This window comes from Vespula pensylvanica, chromosome 12 (assembly GCF_014466175.1).
Source record: "Vespula pensylvanica isolate Volc-1 chromosome 12, ASM1446617v1, whole genome shotgun sequence".
Classification (NCBI taxonomy): Eukaryota; Metazoa; Arthropoda; class Insecta; order Hymenoptera; family Vespidae; genus Vespula; species Vespula pensylvanica.
In genome coordinates, this window is record NC_057696.1 from 203479 (window position 1) to 225813 (window position 22335).

The 22335-nt window shown below is 32.2% G+C and overlaps 4 protein-coding genes across 7 annotated transcripts in view; 3 read left to right on the top strand and 1 right to left on the bottom strand.

Moving 5' to 3' along the window:
- LOC122633417 (protein sprint) overlaps positions 1 to 22335 on the bottom strand; it is a 139974-nt gene that overhangs the window by 116114 nt on the left and 1525 nt on the right. The gene's annotated exons all lie outside the window — the stretch shown is intronic.
- Positions 2514 to 6250, top strand: LOC122633583. The gene is made up of 11 exons (XM_043821613.1): positions 2514 to 2690; positions 2779 to 2857; positions 2987 to 3075; positions 3243 to 3354; positions 3504 to 3577; positions 4292 to 4501; positions 4691 to 4772; positions 5091 to 5182; positions 5574 to 5685; positions 5771 to 5838; positions 6215 to 6250. Exons 1-11 carry the CDS (start codon positions 2598 to 2600, stop codon positions 6248 to 6250), a joined length of 1047 nt encoding a protein of 348 aa, XP_043677548.1. The 5' UTR covers positions 2514 to 2597.
- LOC122633423 lies at positions 7635 to 8998 on the top strand. Its single transcript, XM_043821274.1, has 5 exons — positions 7635 to 7810; positions 8119 to 8221; positions 8330 to 8418; positions 8519 to 8636; positions 8734 to 8998. The coding sequence occupies exons 1-5, from the start codon at positions 7769 to 7771 to the stop codon at positions 8811 to 8813; spliced, it is 432 nt and encodes a 143-aa protein (XP_043677209.1). The 5' UTR covers positions 7635 to 7768; the 3' UTR covers positions 8814 to 8998.
- Positions 10871 to 12223, top strand: LOC122633421 (general odorant-binding protein 2-like). Its single transcript, XM_043821273.1, has 5 exons — positions 10871 to 11024; positions 11222 to 11312; positions 11414 to 11511; positions 11667 to 11781; positions 11969 to 12223. The coding sequence occupies exons 1-5, from the start codon at positions 10983 to 10985 to the stop codon at positions 12058 to 12060; spliced, it is 438 nt and encodes a 145-aa protein (XP_043677208.1). The 5' UTR covers positions 10871 to 10982; the 3' UTR covers positions 12061 to 12223.

Consider the following 22335-nt stretch of genomic DNA (forward strand, 5'->3'; position numbering starts at 1 on the left):
CATAAAACATTTTTCTTCAAATTCACCGAGGAAATAAAGTTCCATTCGGTATTCTCAACGGTGGTTAAAAGGCCGATTCTCTCTGCGACGTCGAGACTGGCGGCTTTAATTGAAAGCTAGTTAGCATCACAAAAGGCTCGTACAGCCCTTCCTACACTGCCGATTAATTTACTATGCCTTTATCGAATCTCTTTCTTACGTCTCTCTCTCTTTCCCTCCTTTTCTTCCTCACTCTCTCTTCTCTCTCTCTCTCTCTCTCTCTCTTTCTCTCTCTATCTATCTATCCACCTTTCTTTAATGTTCGATCACACATGATTTTTTTAAAACGTGAAATTTACCAAAAAAATAAAGAAATTGATATATGACAAAAAATAGACAATTTCAAAAATAGACAATATCAAAAAATAGACAAAAAAATAAACAAACAAAAAAATCCTTGTTCTTTAAACATAAAGACACGAAGATGTTTATATCAATATGATGTTAATTACGTAAGCGGCTTTCGCATAGGAGAGCGCAGCACGGAGCACCAGTTATTATCACTAATTAAAAGCGTTTAATTAGGGTGGCGTCGCCATCGTGGAGGTCACGTTATTCTCATGCCAAGCGTTCGTAAAGCGATTCAAGTTTGCACGATTCCTTCTCAAGCGTAGTCGTCTTCTTTCTCATTCTCCTCTTCTACTTCTTCTCTAACGTTCATGTACGCAATCGCATCTTGTTTGTCCACTTTACCGGTCCACCCACGTGTTCCTCCCCTCTCTTCCTTCCCTCTCTCTTCATGATTTTCCACAATTTTTCCTTCCTATATAAGTACTTAGCGTACTTATATTTATCCACATCGAGTTTCCCATCCATCTTTCCTTCCTTCTCTTCTTCTTTTTTTCTTTTTTACTTCATTCGATATACATAGATGTACACACACACACACACACACACATTGGTCATAAAAATCAATATATTAGCCGAGAAATTTTTTTCCGAATATTTTCGAATATTTTATTCTTATCTATATCCGATAACCAATTATTTTTTCTTTTTCGTCAAACACTTTTAAGTTAATTTAGTTATATTTATAAAATTTTATATACTTAAATTATATTTTATTTTTATTAATATATATATGAATATATAAAATTATTTGTTTTTTTTTTCTATTGTGTTACATTAATTCATAGGCAAATATATATGGAATTTAATTTGTCTTTTAATTGTAATTAAATTAAATAAATTTGTTCGTACAACGAATACTTATCAACTCGTTCAAAGTTTCCCGTATTCTTGTTAAGAATTTCTATTCCATGAAACGTATAGAGATTCTCCATTGAGCGTAAACGCCCCATGGCCCTAAGTTATTTCCTCTTGAATTCTCTCCAAAAAAGAGATAGTAGGTAGGTACATCTCGACTCTCGCCGTGGTACTATAATATTTAAGTACATTAAATTTTCATCTAACCAATCTCCTACTCGACTCCAACGTGCTGCACTTTAATTCCATCGTATATGTATACACATCCGTGCTTTCGATTAAAAAACTCGCCGAGGCACCGTTTTGCAAGAAAAAAGAAAAGAAAATAGAGAAAAGAGGAAAAAGGAAATCGTAAGTTGAAAACTAATAGAAAGGAGATATAATAGATAATCTATAAAGAGCAGAGTGGAAAAGATTTGTAATATCGGATAAAGACTTGAAAAAGAGTGACCTTCGTTATTAAGATCCGTCCGAGCAGAAAACGATCAGGTGGAAATTAATAGCGATGCGGAGGGATTCTAGATAAAAGAAAGAAAGAAAGAGAGAGAGAGAGAGAGAGAGAGAGAGAAAAGAGGGAGAAAAAAATGTAATTATCGACCTACTCGAAAGCCCAGCCGCCAGAGTAATGGCGCGTTTATGGGTAGGAAAGGATGAGGATGCGGATAAGGAAGGAGGAGTATGGAGTAGTTTCTCGACCAGGCAGATGCTTCTTTTGTGTGTAGGGGTGCCTCTCGAGATACAAGGGTTCGACATTAGCAAGAGTCACGTGGTATCGAGGGGTCCAACGTGAAAGGCAAAGAGAGGGTAAACGTCTCCGAATTTCGGCAAATTCGTGCCTCGCCTAAATTATCAAATCCTCTCAAGAACACGCGTATATCCTCGAATGACGAATTCTTCAAGTCGAGAAGAGATTCATTGAAACTTAGTCCGGAAGCATTTAATTTTCATCAGGAAACGTTCCTTTCTAGAAAACATAATCATTATGTAAATCATTTTGTAATTTTATATTGAAAAAAAAAAAAAAAGAAAAAAGAAAAAAATTCTAATCGACTTACTGTCCAAGCTTACCTAAATACCAACTTTGTTCTCCTCAAAACCGCTCATTTGTTATTACATAAAGGCCACATAAGATGTCGTCGATAGAGAAAAATACGGATATCTATTGTGAAAAATTCTATAGAATTAAAGATTAACGAGACGCTACATTAGTCGACGATACGTTGAAAACCCTCCCCGTCTCGAGAACAGAATGCTTTATAAAAGACTCGGGGAGACGTGGTTCATTATTTTCTAAAGAGTTCGATTCCGTGTATCCCTCTTTGAGTCTCGTTATATCGTAAATTAGCAGAAATATGTCGAATAAAGAGAGACATACATATGCACGGTCCATTCTTTTCTTTTTCCTTTTCGGATATCTTTTCGGATTTTTTGGATCGGTCGACGGTGTAAGTGTTCATCTATTTTACTACGTTTAGATTAAAATCGAAGCGAGATTTTGTTAATAATTTTTAATAATATTTTATCATATCGAAGGCTATGACGATCGAGCAAATGCGAAAAACAGCAACAGGAATTCGTAATACTTGTATAACGAAGACTGGTGTAAAAGCAGGTGAAACGTTAGAACGGTCTATTTGGAAAAAGTCATAAATTAATCATTAGTTTGTACCACTTCGAGTAGGTATATATCCTTAAGTCTATGTTGTGAAAACTGTTGACGATTCGTATCTGTTAAATGTAGAGCTTGTGGAGGGAATGAAGACTGGCCAATATCCAGAGGATCACGATCTACAGTGCTATGCGCAGTGCGTTATGAAAACAATTCGTACGGTAAAGTGTTTATAATAATTCTTTGAGCATGATGGTGAAATGATGTTAAAAAATATAACATATATATATATATACACATAATATAATATATAATATATAAATAGTCAAGCATCCTCGACGATCCTTTGGTTCGAATTAACGAAGATAACTTTTTATACTGTTTCAAGTTTAAAAATCAAAAAGTGGACGTGGATATGGTGACCAAGCAAATCGAGATGATGATGCCGATCGAATGGCAAGAAGATATGAAAGCTGCGGCAAGAAAGTGTGGAGCGCTGGGTAAGTGTGAAACAACAAACAACTATAAAAAAAAAAGTATATAGAGACACACTTGTAGAGATTAATTTCAAAAATCTTTATCGAAATAGATCGGTTAAAATTTTTGAACAATTTTCTATTTCGTTATTTCGTTGTTACATTTCGCGCAGAACCCTCCGACGACATATGCGTTACGGCTTTCAACTACGTCAAGTGTAATTACCATGAAAATCCTGACAATTTCTTCTTCCCTTAATCGATTTTCGAAAAGCGAAGAAAAATCATCGAATCCATCGTTGAACGGAGGAAGAAACTCGTTTAATCGATCGTGCGAAGATTTAGCCAATTTATTAATTTAATTTAGATTTACTTAAGCAAATAAAATAAAAAAAAGAAGAAAGTGAAGAAGATCGATTATGGATCTTCTCTTTGAGAGAAGTTTTTGTAACAAATAATAAAATATATTATAAAATTTCATGCAAATTCATACTTTCGTCCGAATTTCATTAAATTCTTACAGTGCAAATTGACCTGACAAGTAATTAACACGAACGATTGAAAATTTTATTTTAGACTATCGTAAAATCAATTGGTATCGTAAATTAATTACTTTGTTTTACTCTGTTAAATTAGATTTCATGAATTCGAAATAAAAGATTTATATTTTTATTTGGTATAATTTCGCAAATGCTCCGTAATAAAGTAAAATTATACGCAAAGTTACAATTACGTAACAATCGGAAAAGAAGAAATACTCAATGTCGAAGTTTCGAAAATAAACATAGAAAAGTGTGATAGGTATGTGTACATACATACATACGTATTCACGTCGGACTGACACCGAATGCGATCAAATTGTAGGTTAAAACAATCTAAATTATTAAATTTGTACCTGCCATATTCGAGAGAAACGAAAATTGTCCGTTCTCCCTCTGATTCGATGTGAGCGTTATAAAAGTGGTTGGACATTTCGAAAGACAAGTCGTTGCTAGAAATTTGTTCCATTTTTCGTATCGTCGAAATAATCAGGAAACAAGAAAGAAGTATCGAGAATCTGTATAACGACGAGAAAATATTGGAACGAGCTAACGAGTCGGAAAAAATGAAGGCTACGATTCTTTTAATCTCGGTGTTCGTCGTCCTGGCGATTTTTCATAATGTGGAAAGTGTGAGTTTTTTATTTAAAAAATAATCTAATTTTCATATTATTCTCTCTTACATATTACTTTCTTAAACTAAATGTAGTCAATAATTGTAACATTTTTATTTTTTAAATTGCATTTCTAAATATTTTGAATTTCTTTTCTTTACTTTTGTACTTTTATTTTTTTATTTTATCTTATTGGTTTTTAATTAGAAAAAAATGAACATGGATCAAATAAGGAACGTAGTGAAATCCGCGAGAAAAACTTGCGCGAGTCAAGTCGGTGCTTCAAAAGGTACGTATCCTTATCTTTTATTTTAAATAATAGTCGTTCTAAATGCTAAAAACTATACGAAAGATATTCGAATACGTGGAAAATTAGATGACGCATTTAACCCAGATCACTCGTTGCAATATTACTAAATAATGCGCATAACTTCATGTACTATCATAACAAATTAATTATTAACATATGTAGAAGATTCCAAGTTCTATCGACGGTATGAGCTCATACTTCTTTTATTCTTGGAAAAAAAAAAAAACCGAGCAATTATTGATAATTATCAGTTTATTAATGAAAATGGATATATCAATGTAAGAAAGATCTTTGCAGAATTATTGGATAATGCATCACAAAAAGGTGAATTTCCACCCGATCCAAAGCTCCAGTGTTACTTTAAGTGCGTATTGGTATTGTCCAAAGCTGTAAGTAATATTTTTCTTTTCAACTGAATTAAATATTTTAAGACAATTAATTTATTTCCTAATTACTTTTGTTACTGGAAAAAATAAGAAATAATTATTATGAATGTAACAGTTATCATGACACGATCAAATCGAAGAAAGATACATTTTTCTTGCTTATTATACGAAAGATAAAAAAAACTTATTTTTTCGCTGCAATAAGAACTATTACTTATGCGAATAGGTTGATTATTCTTACGTAATTCATCTAAAGATATAGTATCCATTGTATAATTAAAATGTATAATAATGCGCATTTAAGCTTTGAAACGAAGTAGTCTTGCATCACTATCGATAAAAAAAGATCAAACTGAAAAATATGCAATGTAATTGAAACATTGTACATTTTCAGATGAAAAACGATCAATTACGGCCAGAAGTAATGAAAACACAAGCCGAATTGATGTTAACTGATGATTTAAGCGAACGGATCAAAGTAACGATCGACAAATGTTTCCCGAGCAGTAAGAAAGATTTTTATTATCTCTAATGATAATTACACAATTTTTTTACGATTCGTTTATCAAGTTTTTTTTATCAATTTTACAGTAACTAGCAGCGATTCGTGCGAAGCCGCATGGCAATTTGCCAAGTGTTATTACGAAACGGATAGTTCGGTAAATTTGTTATTAATAATATTATTATTAATTCGTTAATAATTTTCATTTTTTTATACATTTTCTCGCATCCTTCGAATTGTATCATCATTGTAAATTTATAATTAAAATTATTATTATCGAAATATCGCACGATCGATTCGTTTTGCTTTGCAAAACAAGAAAAAAAATCGGTACAATTGATACATTGGGAACGAGTGACCTCGAACGGAGCGTGATTTCTGTAATGCTAATCATCTCGTCTTTTTATCCATAAGTTGTAAAGTCAAATAATTGACTCAAAGCAATGAATAATTGATCTCTTTTTTCTTCTAATTATAGATTTATTTTATCCCATGAAGAAAATATCTTCGACATATTCACGAACATATTCAAGACGTATCTTGCGGAGATGGCAAAGAACACGGTTTAAGAGAACTTCAGAAGCGATTTGTAAAAATTCGAGAACCAAACGACATTGTAGAAAAGTCTAGATTTTAGTTTTTATTATTATTGTCGCCAGCCATATTCTTCTATAAAAGAATTGGAATACTATGTATCTTTAAATTTGTTTTACCTCGTCGTAAAGACGCAGAAATGATAAATCTCCATTCACATAATAAATTCCCCAAATAATTTATGCAATGTTCCTTTTTTTGTTATATTCTTATGGAAAATTAGATCTTTGTAAAATTGTTAAACGTAACCTATGAAATATAAATATATTAAATAATTAATGAACATTATTTAAGAACATCGAGTTGTTTATGAATTTTTATCATGATTCAAACAAAGTACGACTTCCTGCCTATAACTATTCTCGTACATTTATATCTTCCTGCGGTAAAAATACGTAGCTTGAGAAAATTTATTATTCTGAAGTTTCATAATAATAATGAATTAAATCACCTAGGAAAAAAATGAAGTTAAGGTGCTAAGCTGACATATGTACGAACAATAGAACTGATTCCTGTATCATTATGTATAACTAAATTTGATCGTAATAAAGTTTCTTAAATTATGTTTATATAGCGCAGGAAAAATATAAATGTGAGATATATATGTGTATATCACATAATTAATAAGAAATATAATGAAACAACATAATGCTTGTATTATCTTTTTCTTCTTTCACATGATTCGAAAAATCGATTTTTTTAATTTTAAGCATAAATATTTATAAGCGTGTTGTTCAAGAAAAATCAAAAACTAAGAGTCAAGTTAATATTTAATGCATTGCATTATTACATTAACATATTATTCTAATTATTATATTAATGCATCTTTATCTGAATATTTTTTACTGATATGAAACTTGATTTTTTCTTATATTATTGGCGTTTTATTTTCGTCGATAATTATGCAAATTGCATAAGTAATAAATGGATAAAGTAAAATGCATTGTGAATACACACACACACAAAAATAGCCAGATATATATTATGCAATATTGATTTTTATATACATGACATCATTTTAATTTGTATATGATATTGAAATACTCTTTCAACATACTGAAAAAGTGTATATACATATACATATATATATATATGTATGTATGTATTATATATATAAATATATAAGTGTGTATATATATATAATATATATAACATATATAAAAATCTCATTTAGCGTGCACTTCTTTGAGTCTGAAAGAAAAAGTTCTTTTTTTGATTACTTATATAAATGAACATTATCATGTCTTACGTAAGTCGAGCAAGTCCATTAAATTATTCTGTTTTCTTGTTTACCGAGTCCAGATGCCTTGGAACCCCTATATTAACACACGAGACGTGTAAAGCAGTTGTATATAAATATCGTCAGAGAGATCTACAATCAGTAGTGTCTCAACGATTGCCGATAGACTTGGTGTATTATATTTCGATAGTGCATTTATCGTATTATTATCGATTTTTCATACCGAATAAACGAAAATTTCAAAAGGAATAAAATGAAATCGTTCATCGTACTTGGTTTCATCCTCGTTCTTGCAGTAAGTAACATTTTTAATATTCTTATTGTAATCTCCCCCTCCCCTCTCTCTCTTCTAATTTCTAATTTGCATACTTTAATTATACTATTCAGACTAGTCTATCGTGTAAAAATATCTTAGCAACTTACATGAAAAATATTTCCTGTTTCATTTTTTTTTTTTTTTTAACGATTCCAAGAAACAATTTCAATAAATTTCATGTGAAACGAATACAAGGAGCTATAAAATTTATTTTATGTTTAAACAGAAAAAGAAAAAGAAAACAGGATTATGTAATAACTCTAACGTTTTTAAAACTATCCCTTCAGATTGTGACTTCAGCGAAGTCCGAGCATGGATTCAATAAATATCTTCAGGCACAGTCACCGGATGTAATGGAAAAATGTTTGAAAGAATCGAAACTCGAAGCTGGTAAATAACATAATAATTTCAATTATTTGAAATATCATCTCAAAAATTTATATCTACTCGTTTCATTTTGAATTTCAATTAAATCCACCCTGAACGAATTTTTATTAGAGAAGGACAAGCTGCTTACTGATGAAACATCTGTAGATCCCGAAAAATTGGCCTGCTTTATCGCTTGTACCCTCAAGGAAAACGGTTCAGTAAGTTTATAAAAACAAATTATCATAAAATTTCTCGACGATGAACACAATTTTCTGTATGACTAATCGTTAAATAAATCACTTTCTTTTCTAATTTTAGTTGGTCAACGGAGAAATTAAATTCGACGTATTATCAGAACTACTCAAAAAATTGTTACCCAACAAAGAAGACAGAACCCCTGAGAGGTTGGAAATCATGCAAAATTGTCTTCCAGAAGGTAAATTAATAAAAAAAAAAAAAAAAATACAAATAACTTCGGTAATCGTATGATATTCACTTGCTCATCGTACTTTGTATTTTCGAAAATTTTCTAGGAACTGGCTCGAATGATTGTGAGAAGATAGGAAACATTATCAAATGCGTTCAAATAAAGTTAAAAGAAAAGGGTTTTTAAAAGATAAAAACACCGAAAGGATCCATTTCAGCTGTGACATCGACAAAAACAATACTTCTTCTTTGTATGCCATGTTTTTTCTCATAATATGCTTGAATTAATATGTCAATATCTTTTTTATAATTCTTTGACATACTAACAATTTTGCATTAATTACATATAATATATTTAAACTGAAATAAAAAGTCGTCAAATCTTTTTTTTATTCCCATCTGTTAGATATAAAGCGATATTATCTTAAGAGAGAAAGAGTGGGAGAGAGAAAGAAAGAGAGAGGGAGAGAGAGACAGGGAGAGGATGATCGTCGAAAGTCCGACAAGAGCATATGAATAAACAAAGAGACCTTAATGTCTCTTGAATTATTAAGGTACATTCGGATGATAGGCAAGCTTTATCGAAACATAAGAAGGATATAGTTTAACGCACACCTGGTATAACGCGGCGTAAATATGTAGTTGTGTAGCAACGGTAAGAAATACACCTTCGTACACGTTCGCATTAAACGACAGAGATGAGGAAGACACTATAGCGTAAGCGACTCACGTATGAGACGATGTAATGTCGCGTATAGTAGAAACTTACTTCCAACCTGCTATACAATAAAGTTACAAACTGTTGTACAACCGTATCCTAAGCGCGTAGGAGAGAAAGCTACTTTTGCAAATGGCCAGCTTTGTGGTACGATTATATTTTTGATCCTTCCAAATGGCTTTGTTCAAAACAGAGAAAAAGGAAGGGAAGAAAAAAAGAGAGAAAATAGATAGTCAAATTATTCGAATAAAGAATAGATAGTCAAATTATTCTAATGAAATTTCTAACTATATATATATATATATATTTACGTGCACGCAGATGCACATAAATAGAAGAATTTTTTTTTGATTATTTGCAGTTAAATTTTTAATTCAATAACTTTACGAATAAAATACAGGTACGTATATAATAAGTTCTTTCCTTCTCATTCATTATTTTCAACCAGAAAAATAACATTCATAGAATAATAAAATGCGAAAAAATGGTTCTACGAAAAAAAGCGATAACATCTTTATTATCAGATATTACGTTCCTTCATATAGCTAACTCCCCCATACTACTAGTGCTATCGTCATTGTTATAATTATTGTCATTATAATAGAATAATTATAACTATTATTACCATATTGCTATAATTAACATTATCGTGTATTATAATTCTATTGTTGCGTTTGTATGTACGTGTTGTCATTGTTGATATTGTTATTACATTGTAATTAGTGCTATATAATTTGAACAAACTCAAGGTCCGTTTCAATTCTTCGACGACCACGCCCTTTCTCGCTTCAAATTTTCATTTCTACAAACTTTTTTTAAAATACTTGACAAACATAGCCCAACTACCAAGATCACAAAATTATTGGATTACTCATTAAATAATATCTGAATTGGTAATAAAAATTAGTAAAAATTCAATAAAAAATTATAATATGTTTTACTAAAAATTTCGATATTATTTACATATTGGCCAAGCCAATGTAATGAACCAACACGCACAGAAATTATAAATGCTCATATTTAATTTTACAACAAAATTCATAGAAATCACATTACTTAGAGGAGTCTATCTATCCAACCGTAACATTGGGATTATTAATTCTATATTCATCTCGACGTCATCTAATGATCGTTGTCTAACAATGGTCAAAGTAGAAAAAATAAAAAGATATGAACAAAAACATAACGTTGGATTTACTTACTTAAATGATTACACTAATGGTTAAATTACATGACACACGAACAATTTCTACTTGAGAAATTTTTAAAACATTGAAGTGGCGACTTAAGGTTGTTTTAGTAAAAATTATCATAATCATTGAAAATTATCGTTAACGTAAAAAAAAAAAGAAAACAGTTCGAAAACGAGTGATATTTTTTTATTTTGTTCGTTAAATACATCAGAATTTTCAAAGAAGAAACAATTATATTACGTAAATATAACGTATCTATTATTCTAACATCCGAGAAACTTCCTACATGTTACACATCAGATAATTATTACTTCGCACCGTTGCTTCCGAGCAAGCATATAAATTCATTGTTCAGAGATTGACAAGCGCAGTTAGCAAAAGGATTTTATCTGTCAACGTTCGTTTGATTTCGTTTGTAAAGAAAAAATCCATCAGAAAATCGAAGATGCAGGGTTTCAAGATAGTAACTTCCATCCTATTACTCGTCGTAAGTAATAAATTCTATTTAATTTAAGTTCTATTTAAAAGTTCAACGATAGAGAAATGTTTTTATATGTATATATCACCTATATGATATATAAATATCAATTTTTCATTGGCATATTTCTCATCAATGACACACTATTTCTTCATATAAACTGTTACAAAAACGTTAATAAATAATAATAAATTATTTTATATCAGGTTATCTGCACGGCTGAAGATTCAGAAGAGCTTCTAGAGGAACTTAAAATGATTGAAAAGGATTGTAGGGACGAAGTTGGAATAGAGAGAGGTAAGACGAATATACGTATTATAATTGTTTGAAATAAAGTACATATGAATATCCTATATAAAGTATAGTCATACGAATATCTTATCTTATTTGATTCACAGATGAAATAAAAAACTTTCATCACAACCTTTGCAATGGCGATGAAATAGATAGAAATATTGGCTGCTTCATGTCTTGCTTCTACAAAAAAGTTGGTGCGGTATGTAGTTTTTTAAAAAATATTGTCAATTCATAATATAAAAAAATAAAACTATACCTAATATTTTCGATTTACATAATGAGCAATGATCGAGAATTAATGTGAACATTTGTCTTCAATATTCATTTATAAAATAATTTTGTGTATTTTTCTAGATAAAAGATGGCGAATACCAAATAGACGATCTAAAATCAGCGATATTACCCTTCATAAAAGATGAAGAAGCAAAGGAGGAACTAGGAAACAAACTAGACATTTGCAAGAACGAAAGTAAGCTGATTGTTTCTATAAATATGATTTTAATTATTCTATAAGAAAATTTAACTATCCTTCTTGTATAGATATCTTTTACGATTCGACAATTGGCCTTATTATTCACATATATATATATATATATATATATATATATATATTTTCTCAATTAGATATTTAATAATTCATCTTTCATTTATTACAGTCTCTGATATAACAGACGAATGCGACAAGACAATTGCATTTTCAAAATGTCTGGCAGCCGATTCAAAGATGTGCAAAAATTTGGAAGAATAAAAGATGATCATCAATTATTTTGCCTGTCGATAAGTAAACAAGTCATAAAAGGAAAACGATGTAACATAACCAAAATGAATACAAATTATGATATAATCCAATTTATAAAAGAATACAAATTGTAACATAATCGAAAAGTAACAAAATAAAGCAACAACAACTATTTCGATGTTCTTCAATCGTCCTCCGAACGAATTTCTTCGTCGTTACGTTCTGTATCGATTATCAAGAAGAAGAAAAACGGTAAATAAAAGAAAATAATAATAATAAATTAATCCGGAAAGCTATTATTTCGTTCTTTCAAAGCGCTCATCTATCTCTCATTTTCATCGTTGGTTATCGAAACGACAGTGGGACTTGGCTGTATCAAGAGGAACAACTTTCCGATTTCATTTACGTTATAATAGCTTACTTGTCTCGCATTGATGGTTTCTGAAATCAGTTTATCTTCCAGTGAGTCGTACCCGTTCAGACCTCGGTTCGCCTCGCTCCAAGTGACGGATAACTTTGTTACTATAATTCAATCGAGTTGTCTGCCTCTATAAAGGCTTCCAACCATATATGCCACGTTGCGAGCATACCCAACATATCGAGCTATCCACCTTTAGAAATACCAAGATCACGTGTAAAAAAAAAAGAAATGGAAGACCTTACATTCCATTGTATTCTTATTTCTAACTATCCGATCGAACTTCAATAATAATGAAAAAAGTATATGGGCGCTATTTATTTTTAAATCAATATTTAAAAATATTTTTAAACATTTTCAATCATTTCAGTATTTCATCTCGGTATTCAATTTCAGTATTTAAAATAAATAGTCAGTATTTTTAATAAAATAGCAATATCTACGTAATATTACACCGATTAATACAAAAACTGTCAATATTTTAATTAAAATATTTGTAATAAAACCATAGGCGATCCAAACACTTCATTATTTGTATTGATTACATATATTCAGTATTTATATTTTGTTATAAATACTGGCCGAAAAATATTCATATATTAAAATAAATAAATAGAAGTAACGGTATAACAGAACGTTAATATCCGTTGGATTAAATATTAAATATTAAACGTTAAATAATGAAGACAAGAAATAATATAGAAAACATTCCTAATAATAGAAAATATAAAGTTTAAAAAACGGAATATATCTCGGAGGATATTCAAAGCCGTACTTCATTCGAGCAAATGGTTCGTAACGAAGGAAACACGAGTATTATGGTCCAATATGGATTCAAAGAGGAAATACGCGCTTTCGATCGATCGAATCGACGAAGTCCAGGCATGGTTAATATAACCCGCGATTATAGATATCTATCTAGATAGAATCGCGACTGAGTTTGCTAGGGTATCGCATGGGGTAACGTCGCATGGTGGGATCGCAAGGGCGCCGACCACAATGGAATTCCGGAATTCTACGTGAAATTAGCATCGCTCGAATTCCAGCACGGGCTTTCTAAGTTATGGGACGCGAACCGAACGAGAAAGAACCCTCTTTCTATCTCTGTCTCGGTAGTGCGCATGTACCGAGAAAATATTCGTTCGAAGTAACTCTCTCTCTCTCTCTCTCTTTCTCTCTCTTTTTATCCTTTCCTCCCATCCACCTCCCTCTTTCCTTCTTCGTCTATCTATGGTCGATCGGTAATCTCATTGCACCTAACAATACATGTTTTTGATGCTCATGACATATCCTTCACGCGCGAGATAATTAATGCGAGTTCATGATTAATTACTGCGAAATCCGCATCGTTCGCGAGCTTGAAATTATATGACCCTTATCGTCTTACGTAGGTATATCGAACCGACGGGATGAAAAATGATTTACCATCGAGTACCTACTTATTTATCTCTATCGAAGATGAAAATAATTGCTTCGCATCGATCCATTGTATTTATTATAATTAAAAATAATACAAAATGTACTATCAGTTTCACGGAATTGACAATCTTTATGCAAGGTATATTACAGAGTTCATCGGTATATAATTAATTTAAAAGGTGACTCGATCGAATGGAAAATCGATTGAAAAAAATGTTTCGGAAAGATTTACACATTTTTACAATCTCCAATCCTCATGAACAAATTTGTCGAAGAATGTAACGATAAGTTTTTAATGGATTAAAAAGGAAAAAGAAAATATAAAAAAAGAGAGAAAAAGAATGGCAATATTCCGAACTAACTGCATAGTCACGTTGTATGTATGTATCGTAGTACATAGGTATGTACTTACGTACACGGTGGTCCGGCACTTTCGAAGCTACGGGGAAATACGGTGGCGAGCATAAACGCGTCCGGGCAATTTATTGAGCACGTTACACGGGAGCCCGTGTTACAAGTACGCGCTTTTCGTGATATATGTGCATCGAGCCAACTTGTAACGACGAGCACTTTTGCGTCTGTGTTGGGAATGCACCACAAGCATATACAAGGTGTATCTAAAATTTCGAACCAAAACCAAAATTCATTTACAAGATTAATTTTAAACAAATTAAACCTCGCATATATATATATATATCTTATCGTTATATTTATAAAAGATAAATAGTATATCTAATTATGTTCACGAAAATATACACTCGTTAGAAATATTAATTAAGAAAAATTGAACATTTTTCGAGTAGCACCGTTTGTACGGAAAAGTCGTGAACTACGTCGTGGTACAATGAGAAAGGCGCATTCTACGCGTATATGATACGGCGGAACGAGAAAAGGAAGGCGAACAACAGAAAACAGTACGGGACTTGAAGTTAGGTGCCGAAAACGACAACTAATAAACCTAACTCCCATAAAGACGGCATATCCCATGGACCTTGGGATCATTTTCCAAAACTCTTCTTCTGCTCATACCACTTCCTGGAGCCACTTCGAGCACGAAAATTTTCGACCATAATAATTTGCCGGCGGTACGATTACGAGCGATCGTAAAATTAAGGGGACGATTCGTGGACTCTGGACCCTTTTCGTGCTATCTCACTCCATCTCTTTCTCTCTCTCTGTCTCTGTCTGTCTTTCTCTCTCTCCCTCTCCCTCTCTCTCTCTCTCTCTCTCTCTCTCTCTCTGTCTCCCTCCCTCTAGTAAACTTTCACGATGAAAATTTGGCTGCAAAAGCCAACCACCAACTGACGATCTATGTACTCTTCAGAATCACGTGTGTATGTGTGTTTGTTATATATGTATGTATGTATGATATGTATATGTGTGTGTATATAATATATATATGTATATATATATACATACACGCGCGCGCGAACACGCATAAAATGTAGATATATATCGATCTGTAGTTTGTTTATTTTCCCAGCTTTCCTCACGATGAATGGCCTTTTATAAGCGTCATAAGCCCTTTCGCAATTTCGACCGGTACGCCTAACTAACGCGCTTTTTCCATTCAATCTAGAACAATGAATTTAATATAAAGTCGTAAACGAGATGAACACTAAAATTGTTTGAAGATTGTCATCGAGAAATCGTTTCAAAAGAGGGAAGTATTTAGTTACTTTGGTAAGTATGAGGAAGGAGTCAATGAAATACGACCGTTTTCAGAAGCTTATTATAAGGTCTATGAAACTTTAAATGAAAATACAAACAGGAAAACCATTTGGATGACATAATTGATGATCTAGAAGGATACTTTGATCACGGAAAGACAAAGAAAAACAAAGAAGGAAATAGAACAAAAATAAAATAAAATGAAGTAAAATAAAACGAGATGTCTGACTTTCGATAGAAATATAAGGAAGGTTAGAAAAAAAGATTAGATTATAAAAAAAAGATTAGATTAAAATAAAATAATTTTGTCTCACGATCTTGGAAGAGTTACGTCGAAGGAGGTATAGCTACGGGAGGTCCATGCCCTCTCCGTGTCTCTCCGAATCGATTTTAGGCGCGTGGACCACCATAGGCGTGTATCCCGTGTGCAAGGGCATCGTAGTTGAGAGGAAACCTGTCCTTGTCTAGTCTCGAGCGAGCAACGTCTGCCTTTATGCGCTTGCCTCTTCTTCCCATCGTTCTATTCGGACCTACATATGTGCCCTCTACTTGTGCCCTCACACGCAACCTACGTTCGGCCCTTTCCTTCCTTTGAAGTCGCGAGGAAAAAGAACTCCGACGCGTTGACCTCGCATTTTTTATGCTAACAATAAAACTGAATTCACCGAACGACTTGTATGGATATGTACATATTTACGTACACCCATTCGTACCTATATATTGTATGCATATATCTTGATTCTGTGATTTCCCTTATTCGATCTTTTATCAGACCTTCCGAATATGAAATATCTCTGATCTGAGAGTTTCCAAAGAAAAGCAAAAGGAAAAAGAACTTTTGGATAGAAGAGTTTTCTAACATCTCATATGTTGGAAATGTTTTACATAAATCGATATCTGTGATCTTCTTTTTCCTTTTTTTTTCTCTTTTGTCTCTCAGATAAAGAATATAAAAAAGCATTCATCGCTTTATGCTTTGTATTCGATTTTTGTTTCTATTATTACTAATAATTTGATAATCTTCTAATTACCGAATTAGAAAGATAGGACCTGTATCATGATGAATAATAAATCATTAACTTTACCTAACATTTGCTATAAGTTCTTTTCTAACTCTGTTTTTTTCAAAATTTCGCATGATTTATCAGAAGTAGCTATAAAGTGATTATTAGACATTTTTTGAAAGATTGACTGACACGACAAATTGTTGGCAAATTAACATTTATTTTCCATAGAAAACGATTCGAAATGTCTTTCTTTTCTTAAGTGAACGCGAGAAAGTCGTCGTGATCTGTCGAAGAAAATAAGGAGATCAACGTACTTAGGAGTTTAACTACGATAAGCTATCATGTATCGAAAAGATAAGTAAGCTTCTGAATCATTGTCGCGTAGTTCTATTACACATCGATGAATATCGATAATATATTTATCGAATGAGTCGGCCAATCGAGGTGAACACTTTCAGGAGGCACGACGTACTTTATAAAACAAGTCTTCCCTCCCTCCATTTAAAAGATAGTAATCTGATCCCTTGTTTAAAGATCGTGATCTGATCCGTACTTGCATGAAGGAATTTGCTCCGTCAATGGGATCGCGAAAAAGCAATCAAAGAGGATGCTACAAACCTAAGGACGTATTATATCTAAGTAAAATTTTATTTTAATTCAAAATAAATTGTACACACACACGCACGCACGTATACATATACACGTTCACCGATCGAAAATTTCATCGATTAATAGATTAATCCTGATCATATTAACTGATGTCAAATCTATGCCTGTATCATACATAGGTAAAATCATTTTAATTCGAAATAAACTTCACACACGGGCTCGCGCGCACAGACGCATGTATTGCATGTTGCAAAAAATGAAACAGCAAAGTGAATCTGTACGACAGCTTTACCGTCGCGAAAGAAAATAGAAGCGCAAAACATTTTTAAGGACATAAACGATCTCCGAAGGTGAAAACGAAGCAAAAGTTCGTTAGCTAGAAAGAGATATGGTTGCGATGGTGGTTGTTGAACGGTAGAGGAGTATCAAACAACGCGTTTATGGTGTGGCATTTATGGACGATAAAAATTTGGCCTGAGGGTGGAGATCGGCAACGAGTTTTTCCCTTACAAACCACCCCCTCCCCAAACCTCTCTCCCTACCCTCACCTACGTCCAAGCTCGTTTTCATCCCCGAAAAATAGGCAATACTCTTTCTCTGATCCATGGTGTATCGTTTCACATGCTCGCATTCGTGCCTTCGAAATAGTGCTTAAAGCCGCGGGCCATACATCGGTCGGCCACTTACTTTTATTAACGCGCTTTATCGTTTTACGATACCCCACCATTACACGAGTAGTTGGACGGTGCTTTTCTAACTCGTTTTTTCCTCGTACGCGTTCGTTAACGAAACAATCTCTCTCTCTCTCTCTCTCTCTCTCTCTCTCTCTCTCTCTCTCTCTCTCTCTCTCTCTCTCTCTCTCTCTCTTTCTCTCTCTCTCTCTATATATGTATATATATACATATTTTTATGAATACCCACGCACTCTCTTCATCTTTTTCTTTTTTCCTATTGAAGCATTTAAAGCTCCAAATCAATACAAATGCCGTTAAGAGTTCGGTGTATATAAGTCTATGAAAACCAAAAAAGAAAACAAAAAATTCATCCCCCCACTACCACAAAAAAAGAATAAGACTCAAGAGTTATCGATCGAAGGATTAATCGAAAGTTTCGACTCTCGTATCTCTCTTCTTTACGACCTTAATTCAGAGTTATATGTCTGGGAGATAATCTCAAAGACGGATAAAAGTTAATTCGGGAAAGAAATATTGGCAATCTTTCCTGCGTATATATAATACATTATCGAGGTTATCCGAATACGTTTCGACGGAATTATTATAGGTAAATTTAGTTTCTGGTTCGGTAACGTCGTTAGATTTTTTTTTATTTGACACCATATTGCATAAAAGATTAAACGTAATTTCGAATAGTAATATATATATATCTACGTTACTTTACGTATTATTTACGTTCACATCTTTGTGCGGAATCATGATTTAATTATTATTGTCACGACGAATTCCACTGGTTATTTTTCATCATGCGAGAAATACTATCATGCAACAATGATACTTTTGTAACGCGTGTACGTAGGTATAAGCTTATCTTGAAACACAGTTACAACGTTGGCGATAAGGAAAGCACTTTCGTGCAACGGGTTAAGCATGTATCAACGGCATGGATAGCCAGGATAAAAGTTATCTTATCCAGGTCTATGCCTACTGGTGTTGATTTTCTGCATCCTCGTATGATTTTCTCTCTGGTAACGTGGTGGAGACCTCTCTTCGAATAAATTCCAACAACTAAACTCGACGATCACTCAACTCGCACTTCTTTATTTATATTCTAAATACGATACCGATATAGAAAACCACTAAAGATAAAGAAAATAATGTTGCGCACGTTTTTTCTATATTCACGAGTATCACGTCCAATACACAAAGCAAAATAAAATAATCCATTAATTACGTATTTTTGATTGAATATATTCATAAGAAAAATAAAACGGCATTAAAAAGTCTTCATTAAAATATATCTAAAATACAGGTACGTAAATAAATAATTGCAAAATTAATCGAATATTATTAAACGGAATAAAAACGATACTATAACGATAACATAGACGATATTTTTATATCAATAATTATATAAATTAATGTATATACAAAAACAGAAATGTACACATAACAGATGAACAATGTGTTAATTAAGACTTCTTCTTTCGATATCGAACGTAGTAGACACGGCGATAGGTGCAAGTCGACTGATTTATGAAAGAGAACTATTCGTTTCCTCGTTCGATCCCATTGGCCGAGTCCGATCAAACAAATAACATGTTGCTCAGTTATGCAAAGTGTATGCCCACAATAACCTGCCTAACGTATCTCTTTCCAAAGGCGATCGACGTCGTCCTCGTCAAACTGACCAAATGCGTGAAATCCGCGTAGGTTCGATATTTTTATAACGCCAACGCGGGAAAACGGGTTCCGTCTCTAACTCGAATCGATACTACAATATCAGTGTGTGTGAATACGTATTTCTGTATTTGTATATGTATATGGTGGCCGTTCACTTTTCCAACGATATTCAGTTCATAATATTAATTGCTCTTTCAAGTGCAACCCCTTTCATCGGGGTTGGTTCGATGTATTATATTGTACTTGCTCCAAAAGGGAGAGAAAAATTCAATTGAAGCAGTAAACAATGCGTGGACTAATCGTATAAACGAAGAGTACCTTGATTTATCTCCATCTCTTTTCATTTTTTTTTTTTTTTTTGTTAATTACTGTATATTCTTCCTTTAATTTTTTCTCAAAGGAACTTCCGTGCCACGTGATACAAAGAATTTTTAAACCAACTTAAATAGCGATCGTGTCTCGCTTTAAACGGATATTGGAGTCTGTATTTTTCATTTGTTATTGAAATAATTAATAATTAATAATAATAAGAACAACAATAATAATATATTAAGAATTGATTTTTAGAGATTATTAGCCTCGTTTATCTATCTTGTTATGAGTATACATCTTATTGTGAGTTTGAGAATCAATTTTTTTGGTAGAAATCTCTTAACATGGTAATCACCATAAAAATAATTAAAGGAAAAAAGAAAAAGCAAGACAAATTTGTCTCGAAATGGTCGATTGGATGAGGAGCTCTGATGGCGTCAGCAGTTATGGGTTAACGAGGTAAGCGTTTCTTGGAGGAAACGTGACCCGTCAACACCTGACACGCGACTACCTGTCGGTTTCTTGTACCTTCTAGTTCACCTTTAAGCGAACTCGACGCGAAATAAACGCGAAGTAAACTCGTCGAAGGTCGAACAAGTCGCGCGTGGCCATTTGTCACGGTATTTAACGCGCGTCTCTTCGAACTTCTTCTTCAACAAAGAGAATCTTTGTCCGCTATCGCATACGAATAAGAACGTGCTCTCGATCGGAACTGACCGTTCGACTAATTTTCTCACTAATCCCATTTGAAACTTTATCAGCAACCTCTTTGTAAGTTAAACATCCTCTCAAGAAATCTTAAAAAATAGAGTATATCGTAAATATGCAATTAAAAAAAGTAAATTAATGAATAAAAAAAAAATCTATGAATTATTGAAAATCTCCTTCAAATTTATTTCAAATGATTAAATTTGTTTCAAAAATAAATATATATATATATTATCTGCGTATGCGTATTGGATACGTGTATTTTTTTAAGATATAACATTCAAAGAAATATTAAAATTTACTTTCCATCCTCGAACGTATCTGGCTGTCGATCGATACGTTCTTACGTACATATATAGTACGCCTTCCCTTTGTGGCTAAATAAATTGAAATTAAAAGATTAGCGACTTATAGTTTCTCGTTCATATTAATTTTTTAAATTTCTATCGAGGAAATCTATTTGAGATTTATATTCGATTTTTAAATTATACTATTTTACTCACTAAAGGAAAAAGCTCTTTTATTTTTATGTTTTATAACTATATATTTCCTCTGATTCTAATGGAGATATTTCACTCGTGAGACTCGTTACAGTTACTATCTGTCTTCCTTTTTTTTTTCACTAAAAGAAAAAACTTTTTTATAGGTATTTATCTGTGTATTTCGTAATTAAATATTTTCTCTTTAACTTTTGTAAAAAAAGCTATTTTGTGAAAATGTCTCATAGATCTTAGTAATTTTACTTTTATGGTAGATAAAATACCATAAATTACAGATTTCTTTATCATAAATTAAGTTTTTAGATTAGCACAACCCTTTAGAATTACTACAGAAAAAATATTGTTTTTGATAGAAATGTTCTTTTTTTTAACTTGAAAAATAAAAAAAAAATACATTATAATCTTCATTTATTATTTTTTATGTAAGACAAACAACTCCTTAGAAAATATTAAAAATTATATTAAGAAATAAAAAACTGTAAAACGAAATAAAAATATAAGGATCAAAATAATGAATATTTTAAGTCATTTTCTTTTCCATTTGACTTATTCCTCGATTCTCTTTACTCCTAAATAAGTTATTTTTGTATCATTGCAATTCTTAACCTTCCAAATATTTTATTAAATCTTTAAAATTTTCTAATATTTTTGATAAAAAACACGTATCCATATATTCTGTTTATACTTCTAAATTTAAATTCAAACTATCACTCTTTATTCTATCTATCTTTATTTTTTTTCCCAAAAATTAAATATACCGATGCGATTTTCATGCAAATTTATAGTAGAAGAATATTTTTACATATAGAAATAATTCAACGAAAATAGGCATTTGTTAAAAAAGTAATATCCTTTTTTCCCATTCAATTCCTTAATTGTCATACATATTTTACCCGCGAGACTCGTTAAGTCTAGCGTGTTTTATTTCCCTGTTAAATGGATCAAAGCAATGATAGAACGTGTCAAAGGCTGCCGAAGACGAACTCAATGAACGATTCTGATCAAGAAGAAAGAGACGAAACGAGTTCTACGCGAATTAATAAAATGTTTCTTGAGAAGTCTACAACTGTCGACGAACATTCATCATCCCTTTAGTAATTTATAATTAATACTGAAAAGATCTGGAAGGCGTATTCTCAGAATCCCATACGTATTCCCGGGGCTGAGTCACTTCTCAGAAGTCTCGCGTATCGCCGAAGATGGGAGTTTAAATGGAAACGAATGATCGGTATCTCTTCGATATGAGAATTCGGAGCAACGAACGTTCCTTCCTCTGTCTCCCC